The 18,908-nt window shown below is 37.7% G+C and overlaps 2 protein-coding genes across 2 annotated transcripts in view; one reads left to right on the plus strand and one right to left on the minus strand.

Moving 5' to 3' along the window:
• METTL25 (methyltransferase like 25) overlaps positions 1-3,987 on the minus strand; it is a 65,307-nt gene extending 61,320 nt beyond the window's left edge. The window contains exon 1 of the mRNA XM_032207792.1: positions 3,753-3,987. Within this exon, the coding sequence (XP_032063683.1) occupies positions 3,753-3,987 (235 nt within the window). The remainder of the gene's footprint in view (positions 1-3,752) is intronic.
• Positions 3,968-11,312, plus strand: CCDC59 (coiled-coil domain containing 59). Its single transcript, XM_032207767.1, has 4 exons — positions 3,968-4,199; positions 5,789-6,011; positions 8,994-9,093; positions 11,061-11,312. The coding sequence occupies exons 1-4, from the start codon at positions 3,986-3,988 to the stop codon at positions 11,220-11,222; spliced, it is 699 nt and encodes a 232-aa protein (XP_032063658.1). The 5' UTR covers positions 3,968-3,985; the 3' UTR covers positions 11,223-11,312.
• The last annotated feature ends 7,596 nt before the right edge of the window (positions 11,313-18,908 follow it).

Genomic DNA, 18,908 nt, shown 5'->3' on the forward strand with positions numbered 1-18,908 from the left:
TATCCCAATCTTCACCTTACCTCATGCTCATCCAACATGCAACTGTATCACACAAGTACAACTCATCCTGATACTCTGTAACTTAACTAGGTTGAAGAGTGTTTACTGAAATTTACACTTCTCTGCTTCATTGGTCAGAATTTATGAAAAGCTTACAAACCCAAAGCTTGCCTGCTTTATCTTTTAGTATGTCAGGTGACAAAGAAGTTATCAATTCTCCTTACAAATCTCACTTAACTAGAATTAAAAGCAGTAGTACACGTTATAGAACTGCCCTGAATTCAGTTGTCCGATGGAAGAACATTAACAGGACTAGCAGGATCTCATGCAAGACAATAGGCGCATCATCTGTAATAACGCTCCTACCAAATTTCAGTTGTTGTCCCAGCTTGCCAGTTAAAACAAAAAACCCATCTACATTAAGATATCCGAGGCATCCCTCCAAACTACAGAATGGCAGTTGTTGTACTACTGATTATTTATGAATGTTAAAAATGGTAGTTTTCTCAAATTGTTTCCTCTTTGGTGGCTCTCAAGATGAAATCTAATATGCCTTTTAACCAGTTGGTCCATACATTTGCAAATAAATCTTCAGCGGAAATAAATATATGCCAAAAAATGCACAAATAGTAGTACAAATGGTAACTTACAGTAAAATATGAAAGTACTTAGACATGGATTTTCTGTGCCTGTGACCAATCTGATTAAATCACGTGATAAATAAGATGCAACATGGCAAAAGTCAACTTTTAAATGTATCAAATATATAAAGTAGTTTTCTGTATCTAAAAATGGATCTGAAAATTTTCTGTAGATTACAACTGGAAACCAGGGTCCCACTCTTTACAGGGTCATTATAATGAAATATTGTCTGAGGAGTTTCTGAAAATATTCCTTGAAACTGATTTACAGAAGATGTAGTCATCCTCTTGCATACAATATTGTACAACAGAATTACAATTTCTTGCTCACCTAATTCTCAGAGAAAACTACAATTCAGCATGTACATTTAACAAAATCCCTACAGTAAAATAAAATATTGTACAGAATAACAGTTTTGTGCCAATCTGCAGTAATGTAACTTTTGAATTTGCAGACCTATGTGAATATGAACTGACTACTTTACATTTTCAAACCAATGCTGGTCAAATGTAACCTGTGCTTTCCTATAATTTCATTTAGGATCCATATTAGGACAGATTCTGGAAAACTTTCATAATCGTATGGGGACTGTGATTGTATAAATGCACAACTTCTCAAACTCTTGGGAAGCAAAGGTTTTACCAGGTGAAATCAAAATGCCATTTTACATATTCTTTGAGTAAGGTATTTTAAATTTCTTCTCACAGCTACAACCCAAAAAAAGGTACTTCTGTGAACGACTGCATGTTAGGAGAGCATTTGAGTACTCATTTCAAACTAAATGTATAACTAACACTTAAATATCTGACAATTTTGAAGAACCACACATACAGAGCCTTTCTGTTGATGTTGGGTTTCAAGATACGTGTCTGATATCTATTGTTATTGAGTTGAACTAATGGACTTAAAGTAGCTCCCTCTCACATTATCAATCTTAATTTTAATATAGGCTATTGTAGGATATAGTGAATTCATTTTCAGATATAAGTGGATGTTTGCAGGTAACTTCACTGGGAAAATTGTATTCTGTTACAATGGGTTTTCATCATATGACAGGGTGGACAGATAATAAGCATGCAAACAATTCAGGCATCAGATCAGCAAGCACATACGCGTTTCATTAACAATGCTTCCAATTTTCTCACAAAATCCTGAGCGTGTCTCAAAACCTTCAAAATGTAAAATATCATACTATATTTTTATGCTAGAAAAGAGATGAATTCTCTTTTTTTTAATGAGTACAATTAATCTCTACAGAAACATAAGAAGGAATGTTCTATTTTAGCCACAGCGGGAAGGCTTCATATTCTTCTAAAACATGTGCTTCATTTCAGCCATAAATTGTATCCTTTGATCCAGTAATTTCTATATTAGATTCTATAACACACACTTTGAATATGGCTCAATAAATGATTTTCCAATTTTAAAATCTAGAAAACAGTACTTTGTCTTCCTGACTCTACTTTTCAGGCCACCACCTCAGTATCTAAATCATTTCATGGACTTTCCTATACGTACAGTTAGGATCAAGGTAATTTTCCTTTACAGTTCTCTTTTTGATAAGTTTATCCAAATAGTAGTTTTGTTCCAACCTCTATTTACATTTAATTTTATGTTCCTGTTATTGCTTAGAATCAATTCTGACTCTGACATTACTCCTTAAATATATTAAAGGTTTTTCTCGCTGCTTCCAAACACTTTTGCTTGCTGTCTGGATCATTGCCTTGTTTCCAGCTGGCTCTCAAAGATAATTCATAATCCAGTGTCTTTTTCATGCATGAATAAACTATGTTTCTTTTTCCCCCGATACCTCAAACTTTTAAAAAGCAGTCTTACAGTTAATATTTTGAAGATCTTCAGATCCAAGAGACAAACGTTACAAGTGATGTCGCTATTCACAGTTCTTCAATCACTTTCCAAAATCAAATTACTGTTTGCCATTTATGCCAAGAAGTACACAGCTCCACACGCTATTTTTCATGGACCCTTCCATTGCACTCAACGTGTTTTTCTGTCTCATGTGTCACTGCATGTGCCACAACTAGCGCTACATGAGAACTATCTATGCTTAACAAGCTTTGGCAGGATGCAGGTTGCTCCTCTGCTACCTTCTTTGTCAAAGCTGTTATGTGAGTTTTGAAACCAATCTCTTTGACAGAACTCGGGCCCCCAAAATAAAGCACCTGTCAGATGCTTTATCTTCATTTCTGTACCCTGCCTGGAAGTGTATTGCTGGTCTATTTCCCTTCTACTTGGAGAGCGGTAAATCCTCTCATACAGTCTCGTAGCTGCCCTCCTCTAGTTACTTGAAAATTACTAAAAATATGAAGTGCTTCTTAAATAACTTGTCAGAAATAAAGCTGCTTTCTGTCATCCTTTGCCAGACACTCATTACTACAGACATATAGGAAAGCAGCGTTTGAGTCTTTTCCAGCTGTCCTCCACGTTTCCAGCGTTTGGACATTTGGAGGACTTTAACCGTTACATCTTTCCACTGGAGTGTTGGGTTTTGTTTGTTTGTTGGTTGGTTGGGTTTATTTGTTTGGGTTTTGGGGGTTTCATTTGACTTCTGTTCTTCAGATGTCAGTCGGGGGGGGGGGGGAGGGGTGTGCCTGACAGCTAGGAGTTTCACTTTGTTTCTCAGCTTGAAATTGGATGAAGCTTTAAGATGAGGCCACCATCACAACAACCTCTAGTGAGCGCCTCCTCACGCGCAATTCCTCCCTGAAAGGCTCTGTTTGGTTTGAATCGGGACCACGCGTCCTGGGTAAGGTGCGTGCTGCCACCCAGGCACAGGCAGGGAAAGGCAGCCACAGCCCCGCCGCAGGACGGAGCAATGGCACAGCACCGCGGCAGCAGCGGAGAGGCAGCGGGTGCAGGCAGAGGCACAAAAAAAAGCAGCGGCTCGGCGGCTGGGGGAAGCTTCTCCTTTTATTTATTAAAGCCCGGAAGACGACGTTAGACCCACGCTGGCACCGGCCTCGACAGAAAGAAACCCACTTTCTCCCAGAGACACCCGCACCGCTCAGGGCTGCCCCGCTCCATCCCCGACCCCCGGGGACCGCCCCCTTCAGCCTCGATCCTCCCCCCCCCCCCCCGGCCCCACTCACCCCACGCCCCCCCGGCGGCACCGGAGGGCTCCCGCAGGGGGCGCCGCAGCGCCCGCAGCACGGCGTCGGGCGGCGCCGCCACCAGGCGCTGCCAGAGCCCCCCCGCGTACAGCTGCGTGGCGTGGGCCCGGCACAGCGGCAGGGCGCGGCCCAAGAAGGCCGCCAGGCGCCGCAGCGCCGCCGCCGCCTCCCCCGCCGCCGGCTGGGGCGGCAGCGAGGCGGGCGGCCGCCACATGGCCCCCGCCGACGGCTCTGACGGCCTCACCTCGGCGTGCCGCCCCCCGGCCGTGACGCGCTGGCGGCGCGACGCGGGAGGAGCCGCGGAGATGGCTGCGGAGCGCAGCGGGGCCGGCAGCGGGCGCGGAGCCGGGGCCGGGGCCGGGGCCCGCCGAAAGCGGCTGTGGAGGCCGGCCTCGCTGCGCGGCCTGCTGGGCAGCCTGCAGGAGGGTGAGCCGTGAGGGGCGCGGGGGGGCCCGGCTTAATGGGAGGAAACGCTTCGGTACCGGGGGGGGCGGACAGGGCGCTGGCACAGGCTGCGCAGTCTCCTGCTCTGGGAGAGGAGGCGCAGGGGAGACCTCATTGCTCTACAGCCACCTGACAGGAAGCTGTGGGGAGCTGGGGGCGGCCTCGTCTCGCAGATAACGAGTGACAGGACTAGAGGGAATGGCCTCAAGTTGCTCCAGGGGAAGTTCAGGCTGGCAACGAGGAGACATTTCTGTCAGAAAGTGTCAGAAAGACAGAAATGGCACTGGGACGGGCTGCCCAGGGAGGTGGTGGGGTCACCGTCCCTGGGGGCGTTCAAGGAGAGGCTGGGCATGGTGCTTGGGGACATGGTTCAGTGGGTGCCATTGGTGGCAGGGGTACAGTGAGACCTGATGATCTCAGAGGTCTTTTCCAACCTTAATGATTCTATGATGCCACCTTGCCCACCATGCTCTGGGGCCCCCGCTGTGCAGGGACTGCAGCAGGTGACCCCCAGGTGTCCCTCCCCACCTCAGCCACTCTCTGGCGCTGTGAGCACACCACTTCCAGCCACTCTGGAAGTGGTGTGCTCCGGCCGCTCAGTGACAATTCCCCATTTTTGCCTTTCCTATGAAGTTGTGTGTTGGAGAAGGAAGTGCCTTTGGAAGCAGGTTTGGATTTCTGGAAGTAAGCTATGCAAACATAAAAACAGTGTCAGGTCATGCAGCACGTCGCTGAAATTTCAGCCTTGAGGAAACAATCAAAGGGCAGGTCAGATTGGGGCTTGCTGCTTTTAGAAGAGAGTTGGTCACTGAGTGTCATCCAAGGCAGTTCCTCTTAAGACTAACACACTTACAGTAATATTAAGAAAAATATCCTGGACTTCAGGTTGATAAGTGGTTATGTATGAGGCTGAAACTACCGTTAGCTTTGTTTCTTTCAATGGTAAATAATTCTATGATGAAGCATACTTACGAAATTGTAGAAAAACTTCTTGGACAAACGTGGAAAGAGGGAAGCTAGGAATAAAAATCCTATTTTTGTGGAAAGATCTAATGAAATATTAATATGGCATAATATAGTATTAATAGTTTAGTAGCTGAGTGACTTTTTTCCTGGGGCATTATGGCTGTGCAGGCTGCTTAAGCAGACAATATTACTCTATCTGTGTTGTCTTGACACTGAGTAGAAATGTATTTTGGAATTTATTTGATGTTGTGTGTAAAGCTGCTACAAGTAGAAGAGAAGTGTTAGTACCTCTTTTCACTGGATTGAAAAAGCAAAGGCATATAATGTTCCATATAAATTGCATGTCATGTTTGTGATGATGTGTTCTATTAAGAGATTAGGCGATAATTTTTAGTAAATCTGTAATAGCTATAGTGCTGCATTAGGAATCAGATTTTTATCAATGTTTTTCCTTGAATTTTTGAAAGATCCTAATTAAAATCACCAAAAGTAGTGCCTTTTTCTCTTTGGGAAACCACGTGGGTGGGAAGTGGTCCTGACAAGAACATGGTTTGGTACTACTTCAGTACGGGTGTATTTGACTCCTTTTTCCCTTGTGTTTTCAGGACAAGGATTTGCATTTCGGAGAAAACAGAAGATTGAAAGAAAATACAGGAAACTATTGAAAAAGGAACGAAAGATCAATTCACCACAAGATAATCAATTTGTTGATACTTATCCAGAGCACTTGAAACATCTTTATCTAGCTGAGGAAGAGAGGCTTAAGAAACAGCACAAGAGACGAGATGATTCAGTTTTATCAGAAGAAAAACTTAACATAGCAGTAGAGTAAGTTTTTAAAATATGTCTCTAAAAACAAGTAATTGTTTTCATCCTTAAAAAAATATCCTAGATTTTACACTTCACATGGACTTCATTATGGTGACATGCTTAATTGAAAATGCTGTCAGGCCTTACATGTTTTTCTGAATTGTTAGGAATTTTAAAGATAAAAGTTTGTTGTGTTTGCGACAGAATCAGAAAGCAAAAATTGATTTTAGAGAAATAATATGAAAGTTACCGTTGCACTTCAAGGATTAGCTCAAGAGCAAGTAGGCATTGACCAATTTTTTGATTTTCAATACCATATCAACAAAGAGAAAAGTCTGCGTTTCAGGTAGTGCTCCTTTCAGTCTACAGAGAAATTTGGTACTGTGTGCCTTATGGCAGGTTTGCATCCCTAAATTAAGAGAAAAATAAGTCCAAATTAAATAATTTCAAATACACATGCACTTTAAAGTACAAATACGTCTCTTATTTTTTGGATAGTGGTAGTTGAAAGTGGTTGGTTTCCTTGAAATGGATTTTTATATTGAGATTTTCTCAATTCTAGCAGTGTCCCGTGGTGTAACAGTCTAATATCAAGATCAAATTGCACCAAAGATTAATTTTAATATTCCCATGTGGCCTTAGAAGATGAATATGTTTCATCATCATCTTCAAAAAAGAAAACGTGATGATACTCTGTTTGGTGTTATAAATGCCTGATATTTGTCTAGATTTTTTGCTTTAAATTAATTCTTGGTATTTTTAAATTAAAGTTATTTTTCATAAATATATTTTACATTATCTTTCTGTTCCGAGTTTGATAAGTTGTCTTCTTCATACTGCATTTTCTTCTGCTAGAATGAATGATATTGTGTGCTGTTATCCTTTTGTGATGTAGCTTGTTTTGGGGGTGGGATTTTAACTACAAACTTAAAAAAAAAAATAAAAAAAGAGAGAGAAGATTCAGTAAAACCTTACATAACATAGTAAAGTGTTCCTAATTGTGCTGGTTTCAGTTAGAACAGAATTAATTTTCTTCCTAGTAGCTGGTGGAATGCTGTGTTTTGGCTTAGGATGAGAAGAGTGCTGATAACACCCCGATGTTTTAATTGTTGCAGAGCAGTGCAACAAGTTCTGTTCTAACTGAAACCAAGACACTAATCAAAATTTTCATTTTAAATAATAGAGATGTCATAATAATTTTTGAGTGTTTATTTTTTTCTATTTACTTAAAATAGTTTTCCAGTGTTTTTTTTTTTGTTTGTTTGTGTTTTGTTGTTGTTGTTGTTGTTGTTGTTTGTTTTTTGTTTTTAATTTACTTAGAATGGGTGAGAGAAATCAAACAGAGTGTTTCACTTGAGATCTAATAAATGTCAGATGATTTAATGATGTATATTTCCTGTTTGGCAGTAATTCCCCCTGACATACATGTACTTGTTAGGTTTGTCAGTAAAAGCAGGACTCATGCAGATCTAATGTTCTTATAGCAGTGTTTTTAAACAATATTTAAGTATGGTGACTGAGACAATACCTTTTTGTCACTAGTGCAAGGAATGCTCTAAATCTTTGAATTCCAAGGTGTGTGCTTACATTTTCCTTATCTTTAAACTTTCTGGGGAAGAATACATGAGAGAGAGGGGGTGAAAGGCAGTCAGAGCTAAACCCTGCAGTGGGAGAAGGGTAGTGTTTTTTGTGGAATAGGCAGTTAATTCACAGGGGTATCTGAGATAGGACTGGTGTTTTTCTTCAAACCAGATCTTATTTTTTTTTTTCCAGTTTGCTTAATCTAAAGTTGTGATTATAAACCAAGTTAGTAATTCTGCATGAATGTGGCTGCTAATCTGGGAGCTGGGGTGAAGCGTATGGACTGTTAAATAGGCTTCAGTGGGGATGAAAAATAGGACTTTAGCTGGATAATTCTATTAAAATATAGCGTATGTTGCAATTCAAGTAGTTTTGCACTTCTGAGAAGATGAAGTGTCATTACATGGTATTGCCACAAGATGGAGATAAGAATTTAATAATATTTATTTTTTCCCCAGAATAGGAGTATTCCTGTATGAAAGTATGAGCAAATGTCTTCACTTAGCTTTTTGATTTTCTGTCTGAGAGCTCCTAGACGATGATAGTAAATTTTCAGATTTTTTTAGTGTGAGCGGTAGACTAATCAAAAGCTCATTCTGTGAACAGTTGTTAAATACCTAGCAAGGTTTGTGTTTTTCAGTTGTTCATGTGTGATATGTTTGATACCATACTGCTTATGTGATGGATTTATTGTGAATCATGAAATAAATAAATAGAGAAATCCACTCACAGTAGTGTGTAAATCTGTAAATGCCAGACAAATGGCATTTTTTTTTTGTTGTTCCCTTTTGTCAAGGATACCTGCTTAGTTACTGAAATTGGGAATGGATATAAATTCAGCTCCTAATTTCAGAATTTTTTCCCATCTCCATGTCAGCATGACTTCTCAGGTTCACAGTCTTCTGACAGACAGTTGCCCTCATATCTGCAGTTGCATGCATTTGGACCTAAAAATGAGATAATGCAGCTCTAAGCCAGAGCGTACAGTTTTTCAAGCTCAGAAGATCTTGTATGATAGGGGAAAAAACTCTATAGGCAAATGTTCTGGCTTCATGGGACACTATCCACATGAAGATCCAGCAGATAATGTGTATTACTGAAAGTTCTGTGCAGTCCAGTCTCCAGTCTTCAGTATGCTCAGAATTGAAGGAACTTGGTTTGCTGAGTTGCTAGATGCTCACTGTGTGACATGCAATGCTGTTGAGTGTCATGGAACTGTATTGCTAGTAGGTATTCATACAGTGTGGAAAGATGAGTTTTGCTTCTTAACATAGTCTGTAAGTCTGTATATCTAATTGAATTAACCAAGTATGCAAAAAAAAACATTTGAAGGCTCTGACTGCGCAGTAGCTATGGGATATATAGTTATGGGCTGTCAGCAAGCAGACATATTTACATTTCATGTACTTCTTCTTACAGGTCAGTTACGACTGAAGAGAAGTTTAAGAAAAAAACATCGAATCAGAAGGCAAAAGAAGAGTATGAGAAAATAAAGGCTGAGCGTGCTAAAAAGAAAGAGGTAAATCTTAAACAAGTATTTCTGGATGGTAGAGAGACTAAATTACTCCAGATAGGACCATAGGAGGGGAACATAGGATTCTTCCAGTCTTTCAGCTTGCCAGTGATACTTAGGAATGCGGGTCTTTTGAATTACGACTCTTGAGTTCTTTCTCTTTTTGTCTTGCTCTTGCTGTTAGATGGATTTTATTAGGTTATTTGGTTCATTGAGAAATACTTAGACCTTGATTTGTATGTCCCAGTGGAACAATAATGTTGCCTTGTCATGAAATGCGAATTCTCCATTCCATTTCCTATGGTCTTACTACAATGCAGTCTTTACCTTTTTTACATTATTTGATCAACAGTGAAACAATTAAATGTAACAGTATCCATGGACAAAATCTTTAGAACCACTAGTAATGCTTTTTCTCATTCTAATTTAAGGGGCCATATTCTTACAGGGAATACCTTAATGTTATCATTGTTGAATAACACATTTCAGTTATTCAACTGAGACATCCTTATTTAGTCTCGCTCTCTTCTAGTACATTGTTGGTTGGACTGGCACCCATTATCAAATTGTAGAAATTGTGTAACTTCATGCTCACAAACTAAACGTTGGTAACTACTGTATAATAATTACAAAGAGATAAGGAGATTATATAGTTGAATAAAAAATTATTAGGGAGTGAATTACGAGTAAGCTAAAGTTGATGTTACTCTTATTAAAAAAAAAAAAAATAGTGTTAATCATTGTGGTAAAATATGCAAAGCATTCTGAACAGAGAGATATTACCTGCTCAGAGTGTTTATTTTATTTTATTTTTTCCCAGAATCCTCTTAGATTTGTATTTAGAAATATTTTGGGGGTTATTTCTAGATAATTTTATATTCCAACATCAGAGAGCATTCTAACTAATTTTTGTACATCACTGAAGCTATTTGTGCCATGAAGACAAACATGATTGATAAACTGTCATCTATTAGGATGTTCTTCAGAAACGTTTGCCTTTGTGGTCAGCATGGTATTGAATTTCAACAAATCAGCTTTATGAGAAGAATCCTTCAGTCTGATTTGTGATGACTTGCCTATTTTGGTAGGACATGATGCAAGTGAAGGAAGCTAGTTAGCTTGCTTGTTGTGAATGCTTGCCCAAATTACTTACTGAAATTACAACACTAGAGAAGGGGGTGTGAGATCTTTGATAAAAAAACAAACGTAATATAATAATTATCCATATAGAGTGAGTGCCTCCATTAGTATTTTGGTTGCATGCATGCAGTGTCCTCAACAAGTAAAGTGTCTGTAACTGAAAATTGTGTTAGTCTTTTTTCTGTCTTAGTAAAGACAGCAATCTGTTTTACTTTGGAGAGGACGGGTCATGTCATTTTGGTCCTGCTTAAGCTGCCTTTACATAATGCTGCTTGTGATGCTGTCCTGGTATCACAAACATGCCCACTTTCCAGGTGGAATGTGTCCTATATCCTATCTGCCAGGCTCATGCACATGTCCAGTATCTTAGCACATCTTTGTCTTTGGCAAGAAATTTACGTGGGGGCAGCTGTATCAAACTCTTTCGGTCTCTCAATCAGAAGAAGAAAGTGGAAATTTTTGGTACTCTAGCCATTGGAGAAAAAAAGCAAAGGAGTTCATTTGGCAGAAAGGATGTTGTAAATTTTTGCTGCAAATCTTTATCATAGGATGCTCTACTGAAGACAACCTGGCTCTTCTCTTAAAGCTTTAGACAATATAATACATTTTGATTTCACTGTGCTCCAAAAGAGAGTCTTAATTCAGCTTTTAAGAGTAATGGCCTGGTGTCAATACTGTCATATATATATATATATATATATATATATATATATATATATATATATGTCTATAGTGTCAATAATGTCTAATTGCCAGTGTTTTTACAAAAATAAATGATACTGCTTATATATGATGTAATTTTTTCATAATTGTCATTCTTCATTTCATTTCAGGAAGCAGAAAAAAGAAGACAACAAAGAGAAGAAGCTCAACGGTTGTACAAGCAAAAGAAAATGGAAGCTTATAAAATATTGAGTAAGAAGACCAAGAAAGGACAGCCAAATCTAAACTTACAAATGGAGTTTCTTCTTCAGAAAATACAACAAAATACATAAACCTCTGCATAAGTTTTAATGGCAGGTTTTGAGTTGCCTGTGGACATTTTATTAAAGGACTTTTAATAAATAATGTCTTTTTGCTTCTGATTTTGATGTTGGCTTGAGTTATGTCATTGGTCCAATGGTGGAGGATATTCATTCTGAAAATATTTATTCTATCTTGAGAGTCAGTGAGACCTGCTACCTTGAAAATAAGTGGTCTGTATTTCTAAACTTAAATTCTGTTAGCTACATAATATCCCAAATTCCAAATCGTTAGAGCTTGGTACTGTCTACATCTGCATTGTGTAAAGTATTTGTTTTCTAGCAGTAGTAGTCACAATAACAGGAAGTGTTAGTCACAATTACTGGAGGGGAGTAAAATGAGAGCAGTAAAATGTGACATAGTTGATACCTCATGAACTGCCAAGGCTAGGAGTGTTTTGTGGACTGTTGGATAAGGTTTGGCACATGAAAGAACATAAACTAGACTCAGATGGCTATTTATCATTCCCTACAAAGAGTAAAAATTACCAAAGGTCAAAAAAGTGCTTTGAATTTAAAGATGTGGTAGATTTAAATCATTTTTGCAAAAAGTATGTATGACTTTTTCCAAAAACCAAGTACATGTATGATAAAGATTATTTAGATATTAAAGTAAGGATTGTCTGGCAGAAATTTCTCAGGACATTCTCTATAAAATTTGCAATAATTATACAGTATTACAATATAATTATTTAAAGTCAAAGTGAATGCAAAAAAAAAAAATTAAAAAGGTATGAATAGAGATATAAAATGGTTTCAAATGTTTGAAAAGTGCTGTTAAATGAAGTTTGGAGTTTGAGTTGTCTAAAATGCTTCTTATTTCAGTATCCTGAGGGTTTTTCCACACTTTGCAAGGCTTTGCATCTTTTCTGTGTTATCATTTAGGAAAAACTGAAACCAAGTCCTAAGACAATGTTGGAGACTTTCTTGAAATGGACATGTCTGTTCTTCGAGGAGAGAAAGGGAATGTAAATGTAAACTGCCAATATTGTTCTATGCGTTACCTTCTACATTTTCCTGATAATTGCTGTAATTGGCAATGTTGATTGGTTCTGACCAAAAACACTTACGAGGAAGAAGTACAACTATTCATTAGTAGTGCACAACACTTTCAGTGATAGCTACATGTAACTTGTGAATAACACAAAACAAATATCCACATGAATTTGTGGTTGAAGTTCATCCTCTTTGTTTGCATGTGTCTGTTACCCTGTATTATCTTTGAATACTCTAGCTAAGGAAATGTTAAACACGATGTTAAGATTTGTCACCTTAAAAAGACCTCCTCTCAGTTTGCCGTCAGTTGTTACATCTGCTGGGCAGATATCTGCAGTGATGTCAGATTTCTACTTATATAGGAAAGATTTCAGAAAACTGCAAGCCTTACACTAGTAATTCGTTGATCAGTAGTCATCCTGGATTACTGTTATTACTCTAGACTGGTATACCATCTGTATACCAGTACATTTTTAGAGATGGTATATAGCTGTAAAGCATTTGGATGAAGTTTGAATGATGCATTTGAAAACCGAACTTGTTTCATGTGTTAAATTTAGTGAAAAGTTTACTGACAAAGTATTCTATATGCTTGATTCTTCATGGGGAGTAGCGCAGATAATAGGAGGTGGTGATTTAATAGTTTATTTTATGATACAATTTCTCTGTATTTTGCAAATTGAATCAAATATATAATGTAACCAGTTAGCATTCATAATTCATTCAAATTATTTAATAGCTTTACATCCTACCCTCTTTAGCAATGAGAAGACTCAGTTGATGTGTGGGAAAGAACAGACTTCTCTCTAAAAAGCAAACCCTATTTTTTTCATTCATGTCATTCTTCTCTGCTTTTGTTAAGGATTAGAATTTTGTTAAGGATTGTGGAGGAATTCAGGATACATAGTGTCTGTTCCATGATATTGCTCATAAAAGGTAAAATGATGCAAGATTAAGCTTTTAACTGTTGCCTTTCTCTTCAGTCTTTCTACTCTGAGTACTTGGTGATACGTAACAGGAAACAGACCACTGGTTTCCCTGAAGTGGCACCTGAAAATGCCTCCCTCTCTTCCAACAAAGCTTAAGACAGCCTGATCAGATAGAGCACCTTAATCAGAAACTGCCATGGTATCTGACCTTAGCCCCATCATTGCTGGTTTAAAGTAGGAGAGGGGGTTTGTCATTTCTCCAAATCACCTTCTCTCCTTCATACCTTTAGTTGATTTGGAGGTAAGGGAGGCTGAAGAAGAAAGTTAAATTTCCATATTTCCTCACGCTTTACTTTGCTAATTACCATGAAGTAGCAGCCCAGGAGAGTGGCAATTAGAAGCAAGTACAGTCCAGTGTCTCAGCTACTTCCTCGGCCTGCAGTGTGAAGCTCTCTGAGATAATTCAGCACCACTGGAAGGCAGAGATACAGCAGCAGTAGCTCTGAGTAGCCCAAGGTCAGGCAGAGTAGGAACTTGAACTTTTGCTTTTATTTACAGAGTAGAACTGTAACAGCTGACCCATCATCTTTTTCTGGAGAAAAGTATTGAGAATGGGTGGCAGGAAAGGTTTGAGGAAGGAGATAAAGAGATAATTTATTTTTTGATCTGGTCGTCACTAGAAAAAAAAAAAGTCCAGTGTGAAAGATAATAGTTTATGGAGGCTGTCTGTAAAAGCTACTGTTTTCAACTCTTAATTTGAAATGGATGAAAAGTTAAAAAGTTAGTTCAGTAATAAAGTCTTATAGTAGGCACAAATGATTTCCGATTTCTGTACCAAGAAATGTCCACTCCTTTTACTTTTTACTTTTTTTTTCTTCTTTAAACGATGCTATGACTGTATTGGATATGTGGAAACATGAAAAAGAGGCACATAAGTCCTGCCACAGTTCTTTATCTTGTCACACTCAAGTTGTCTCTTCTCTAGCAGTTTGTTTTCTGCTCCCTGAAAGCTGCAGATCTTAAGTAGTTAAGGTCTCTCAAGTATGTCCTGTGAGTACAATGAAGTGAAAAGGATAGGGCTGCACAGTCTGAAATCTTACTCTTTAAATTGGATATTCAATGAATGCAGGTAACTTTAGACATCTCTTTTTTCCTTTCATTATAGACTGGTGAAGCTGTGAATCAGAAATAATGGGGGAAGAAACCATTAGGTACAATGCATTCTTTTTTCTTTTTGGTTCTGTGGAACAGAATGTGAAGCTTTCCAGGTTCTTTTGCAGGTAACTTCTTGGGAAATCACAACAGGAACATAAATGGATCATCTCATTAGCTGGCCTCGAAGGTACTAGGTACGAAGGTACTAGGACTTCATCACTCTGTACCCATCTCAGAAGGTATATATTTAGTGCTACTAAGAGGAAAAAGAAAACAAATACTTTTCCTCCTTTAAGACACTTAGAGAAGCTTTGGAAATATGGGATGATCTAGATTTTTTTAATCTTTACAATGTGATAAATTATGCATACACTAAGATAAAGAACATGAAGTTAAAAACCTGAATGTAACCTTAAAAGTAGTCGTTTGAAATCACCATTCAAAGAATTTAGAAGCAGTTCTAAATAGATTAATAAGCAGAAGTATTGTGAGCATAAGAAAGGAGGAAAGGCACTTTATTTAATAAAATTAGTGAAGAGAGAACTCTGGAATATCAATTTCCAGAATAATTTTTATTAGCTCATGTATACCTTCTGGAAGCTGCTGAGTGAATTGTTAACAATGAACTGAGAGCCATGTAGCTACCTAGTTGGCTACTCTAAATAAAACCATTTTGGCATTGGAGGGTGGGTAAAAAAAAAACAAAAAATCTGAAGTGGTTCAGTCTGAACTCTTAGTAAGAGAACTGTTGGTCCATTCACAAAGCTCCTGTGTAACTGGGCCCTCAACATATCTTTTGTGCACAGCTTTTGGCATGAACTTTGTTGTCTTCTAAGTGATTTTCAATTAACAGTGACCGATCACTATTTTCAAGACTGGATTTATTTCTCTATTTTCATAAACTAAAGATTATCCACACATTTGTATTTATTTATTTTTCTAATATTGTGATATCAATCCAATGAAGAAAGATGCAAGTCTGATGAGAAGCTGTATCTGAGGATCCCGCTTTGTGAATTAAAAAAATAAAATAAATAAAAATAAAAACTTATCTTAATGTTTTACTAACCTTTTCAGTCTACACTTAATCACTATGTAACATAAGAAGTGGCATATAGATTTAAATTTCAACATATGCAAATATACTGGATGTTATTTAGTCTTCTAACTGCTGTGAAACAGTTTGTGTTACAAAAACGTCAGTGCTAAAAGCAGTAAGAATGTTTCTCTAAGCAGAGACTTTGGTCTCTGCCCACAGTAGGCGCTCTGGTGCTGGAAGCAAAGACCTGCAGATTAAGTGGTTATGGCAATGTTGCACCTATCTGCTTATGGACTCTCAGGGTGGACTAAAGACCTGCTTGGTTTGCTCCTCACTGCACAAATTCAGAGCTGAACAGCAAACAAATACTTTTATTTTTGACTTTTATAGTTGATGGTTTATGAGAGCTGATACTGTGCTTTAAGACTGTCCCTCCAAGCTAAGGAGCTGTTTTGGGACATAGAAGAAATGTGCTGTTTGTTAAATATACACACAGCATCGAACATTGGTGTCTAGCTAGTGTTAGGAGGATAAATGATGAGTTCATCTAGACCATGATTTTATACTCAAATCATTTAGTTCGTTTTCATCTGTATTAAGAGGAACGTACACTCAGACATAAGAGGAGGCTGCTGCTGAGTGGTTCTTTTACATAGTTTTAGCATGATGATTGCTTTTATCAGTTATGTTTGGGTAGTTCAGGGAATTAAGGTGAATTCTGGAGATTTATAGTCAGAGCCTAACCTTGTCATTTGGGTCCTAGTATCTAATGTGATCGTAGTGGCTAAACCCTTTTCTTCTTGAAAACTATGCAGTAACTAAAAATTTTCAGTGACAAATATGACTTGTATCATGAAATCATACAGCTCGTGTTTTCAGATGGGAAGCAAAACCCCAAGCGCACAGAAAGGAAATCGTCTGGTGAGTTGCAAGTGACTTCAGCCTATGCTGAGGATGACAGAAGCTACAAAATGGATATGAATAAGAGTAGCAGTTCTGTAGCTACCAGGAGGATTTCATTTTGAAGTAGCTGTAGCTGTCACTGATAATTTGGAAAGCAGTGAACAAATAGAAGCCTTATGAAAATAAAAGCAGATATGTGCATTCAGGACCACAGATACTAACTCATCTGTGGTACCCATAAATAGTACAAGTGTTCAGACATACAGCACACAGGAGTGTCTGCAATGAAGTAGTGTCTGTGCTCCATTCTGTGCATTGAAGGTTTAACAACATGTGAGATCCCAAAACAAGCATATGGTGCAGTACAGGCTTGGCTTGCCATATGGTATTGATTAATTGTTCATATGAAAATCATATGAAATCAACCATATGATTTCATTGTTCCTGTGTTTATTACTTGGAAAAAAATCATAATGGACTGACAAGAATATTTATTATTTTTGTTTATTTTAGAGGTCAGAGGCAGGTAGCCCTGCCATGTAGTGAAAGATGTTCTGAGATATGAAAAGTGTAAGTGAAATAACATTCAAGGAATCCCTGAATATTTTTTGAGAAATTGAAGGTACATTTATTTGACCTGTTTTAAGAATTTAACAGAATGTAACATTCTTATTCTAATGTTTTCAAGGTTTTCTGTAGTCAATGATACCATCAAATGTCAAATAATCTCAACATAAATCACAGATAGGATACCTATATATATATCCATAGGGAGTTTATGGTAACTAGTTGTAACATTTAGACTTCTAGAGTTAGGCAAGATGAATTCTACCTTGTGTCTTGAAGAAGCCTTTGCAAGGTTCATTTACAAACAACATTTATTTATTTCCATCTAGTTATTTCCAGTTATTTCCAAACAACATTTAGTTATATCCATAATTTACAGTGCAACTCTGTTAAAGTTCATACCTAGAGAAAAAAAATGATTTTTGAAGGGTAAAACAGTCCTGGACCCCTGATGATTATAGAGGAGTATACTGTGTTCCTCAGATCTCTTTGAGCAGGAAGCTTTGATTTTTTGATTTTGTTAATGGCCGTTTTTCTCCCAATCCCTCCCCAGCTCCCCTCCCCCCCCTTTTTTTTCTTTTTTTTTTTTTACTTAACCCATAATGATTTACTACAAGGATTTATTTATTTTTTTAAGTAGCAGGACTTAAATTAACTGCCAGTTGCAGATGGAAAGTACATGTCCTACAATTGCTCATCCTAATCTAAAAGTCAAAGACATGCTGATTTGAAACTGGAAATAACTTTCCTCCTTTTTAACATTAAAAAGACTTAAACTGTACTGTATATTGTAGGTCAGCAGCCTACTCACAGCAGTTACACATATGGCTTAGATTGCTTTAAGGAGACCCAGGTGGCAGAACCTGTACAGTAACCAGATAATGCTGGTTTGCAGTAAGACCTTGTTTTAGCAGTTATTAATATCTATGTTCAGTTTCTCCTACTGCCCAGTTAAGTTAAATGAAAAATAAGGTAAAATAAATAAATTCATTTTATTTGTTTATTTGTTTGTTTTTCAGAATAAAATTTGGTTGAAAACTTATCAATGGATTTTTCAATTTGTTTTTAGTTTCAAGGAATAGCTTTACTTTTATATGTAGAATTATCTACCAGACTTACCAGGCTGGCACTGTTAGGTGTTCTTTCCCTAAGAATTGCACACACAAATTGAATATTTATAATTAGAAGTCTTAATTTATGTTAGTTACCTACACCAGTTTGGGTTTTGCTCTCTGACAGCAGTACAGCTGTATTTTTGTTGAGGATATTCCAGAGAGGAATGGAAGTACACTGATGAAAGTACAGCCACAGGTGGCTGTCTCATGGTAGGAAATTCATCGGGCTTTTAGGGTTATTGTGTACTTAAAATTCAGTGCATATGCAGTGTATCTGATCTGGCCCGGGCTCACCAGAGTCGTGGCAGTAAGCTTCATGGCTTATCTGTAGAGGCATGGAGCATTAGGAGCTTTTAGAAATTCTACTGCACGTTTTACATATGTGGCACAAAACTGATTTGCTCAGCATCCCTGGCGTGTGGCAACACAGCATTCAAGTCTTCATTCATGCTACTGAGTAAAAGATTTCAAAAAATACATGAAAATTTTAGATCTTCATCAGATAATAATACTGGGTAGAAAATGACCATAGACACCAAATATTCAATAGTCTTTTCTGTTAATAAACAAAAAGAAATGCTTATTTTTCATAATTGTATTTGTTTTTTCTTCAGTGCCCTTTTTCAGTTTCCATCATATTTTCTAATGATAGCTTAAAAAATAGCAAATTTCTGTGCTTAGGATCATGGTGCATATATCTGCTGGAAGTAGGACATCTCTCAAACATACAGCTATAATATACAATATTTTATATTCCACTATAATCGTTAATGTGCTTCTTTTGTCATCTCAGAGAAATATGCTGTAATATAATTTCTTCTTTTGAGTACAGCACATTAATTTCGTTCTCCAAAGACAATGCAGTGAAAGCTTTTTTTTTGATGGTGTTTTGATTTCTCAAATTAATGGTCCATATGTAGCATTGATAGGTTTGAAAAGCATAAATTTATTCTGT

This window comes from Aythya fuligula, chromosome 1, assembly GCF_009819795.1.
Source record: "Aythya fuligula isolate bAytFul2 chromosome 1, bAytFul2.pri, whole genome shotgun sequence".
Taxonomy (NCBI): Eukaryota; Metazoa; Chordata; class Aves; order Anseriformes; family Anatidae; genus Aythya; species Aythya fuligula.

What these genes read in the sequence shown, in the direction of transcription:
- CCDC59 (XM_032207767.1), top strand. Translation starts at nt 3,986, where the DNA reads ATGGCCCCCGCCGACGGCTCTGACGGCCTCACCTCGGCGTGCCGCCCC. An exon ending in GCTGGGCAGCCTGCAGGAGG is followed by an intron (nt 4,200 to 5,788) that starts GTGAGCCGTGAG and finishes TTGTGTTTTCAG; the next exon opens with GACAAGGATTTGCATTTCGG. An exon ending in AAACTTAACATAGCAGTAGA is followed by an intron (nt 6,012 to 8,993) that starts GTAAGTTTTTAA and finishes TTCTTCTTACAG; the next exon opens with GTCAGTTACGACTGAAGAGA.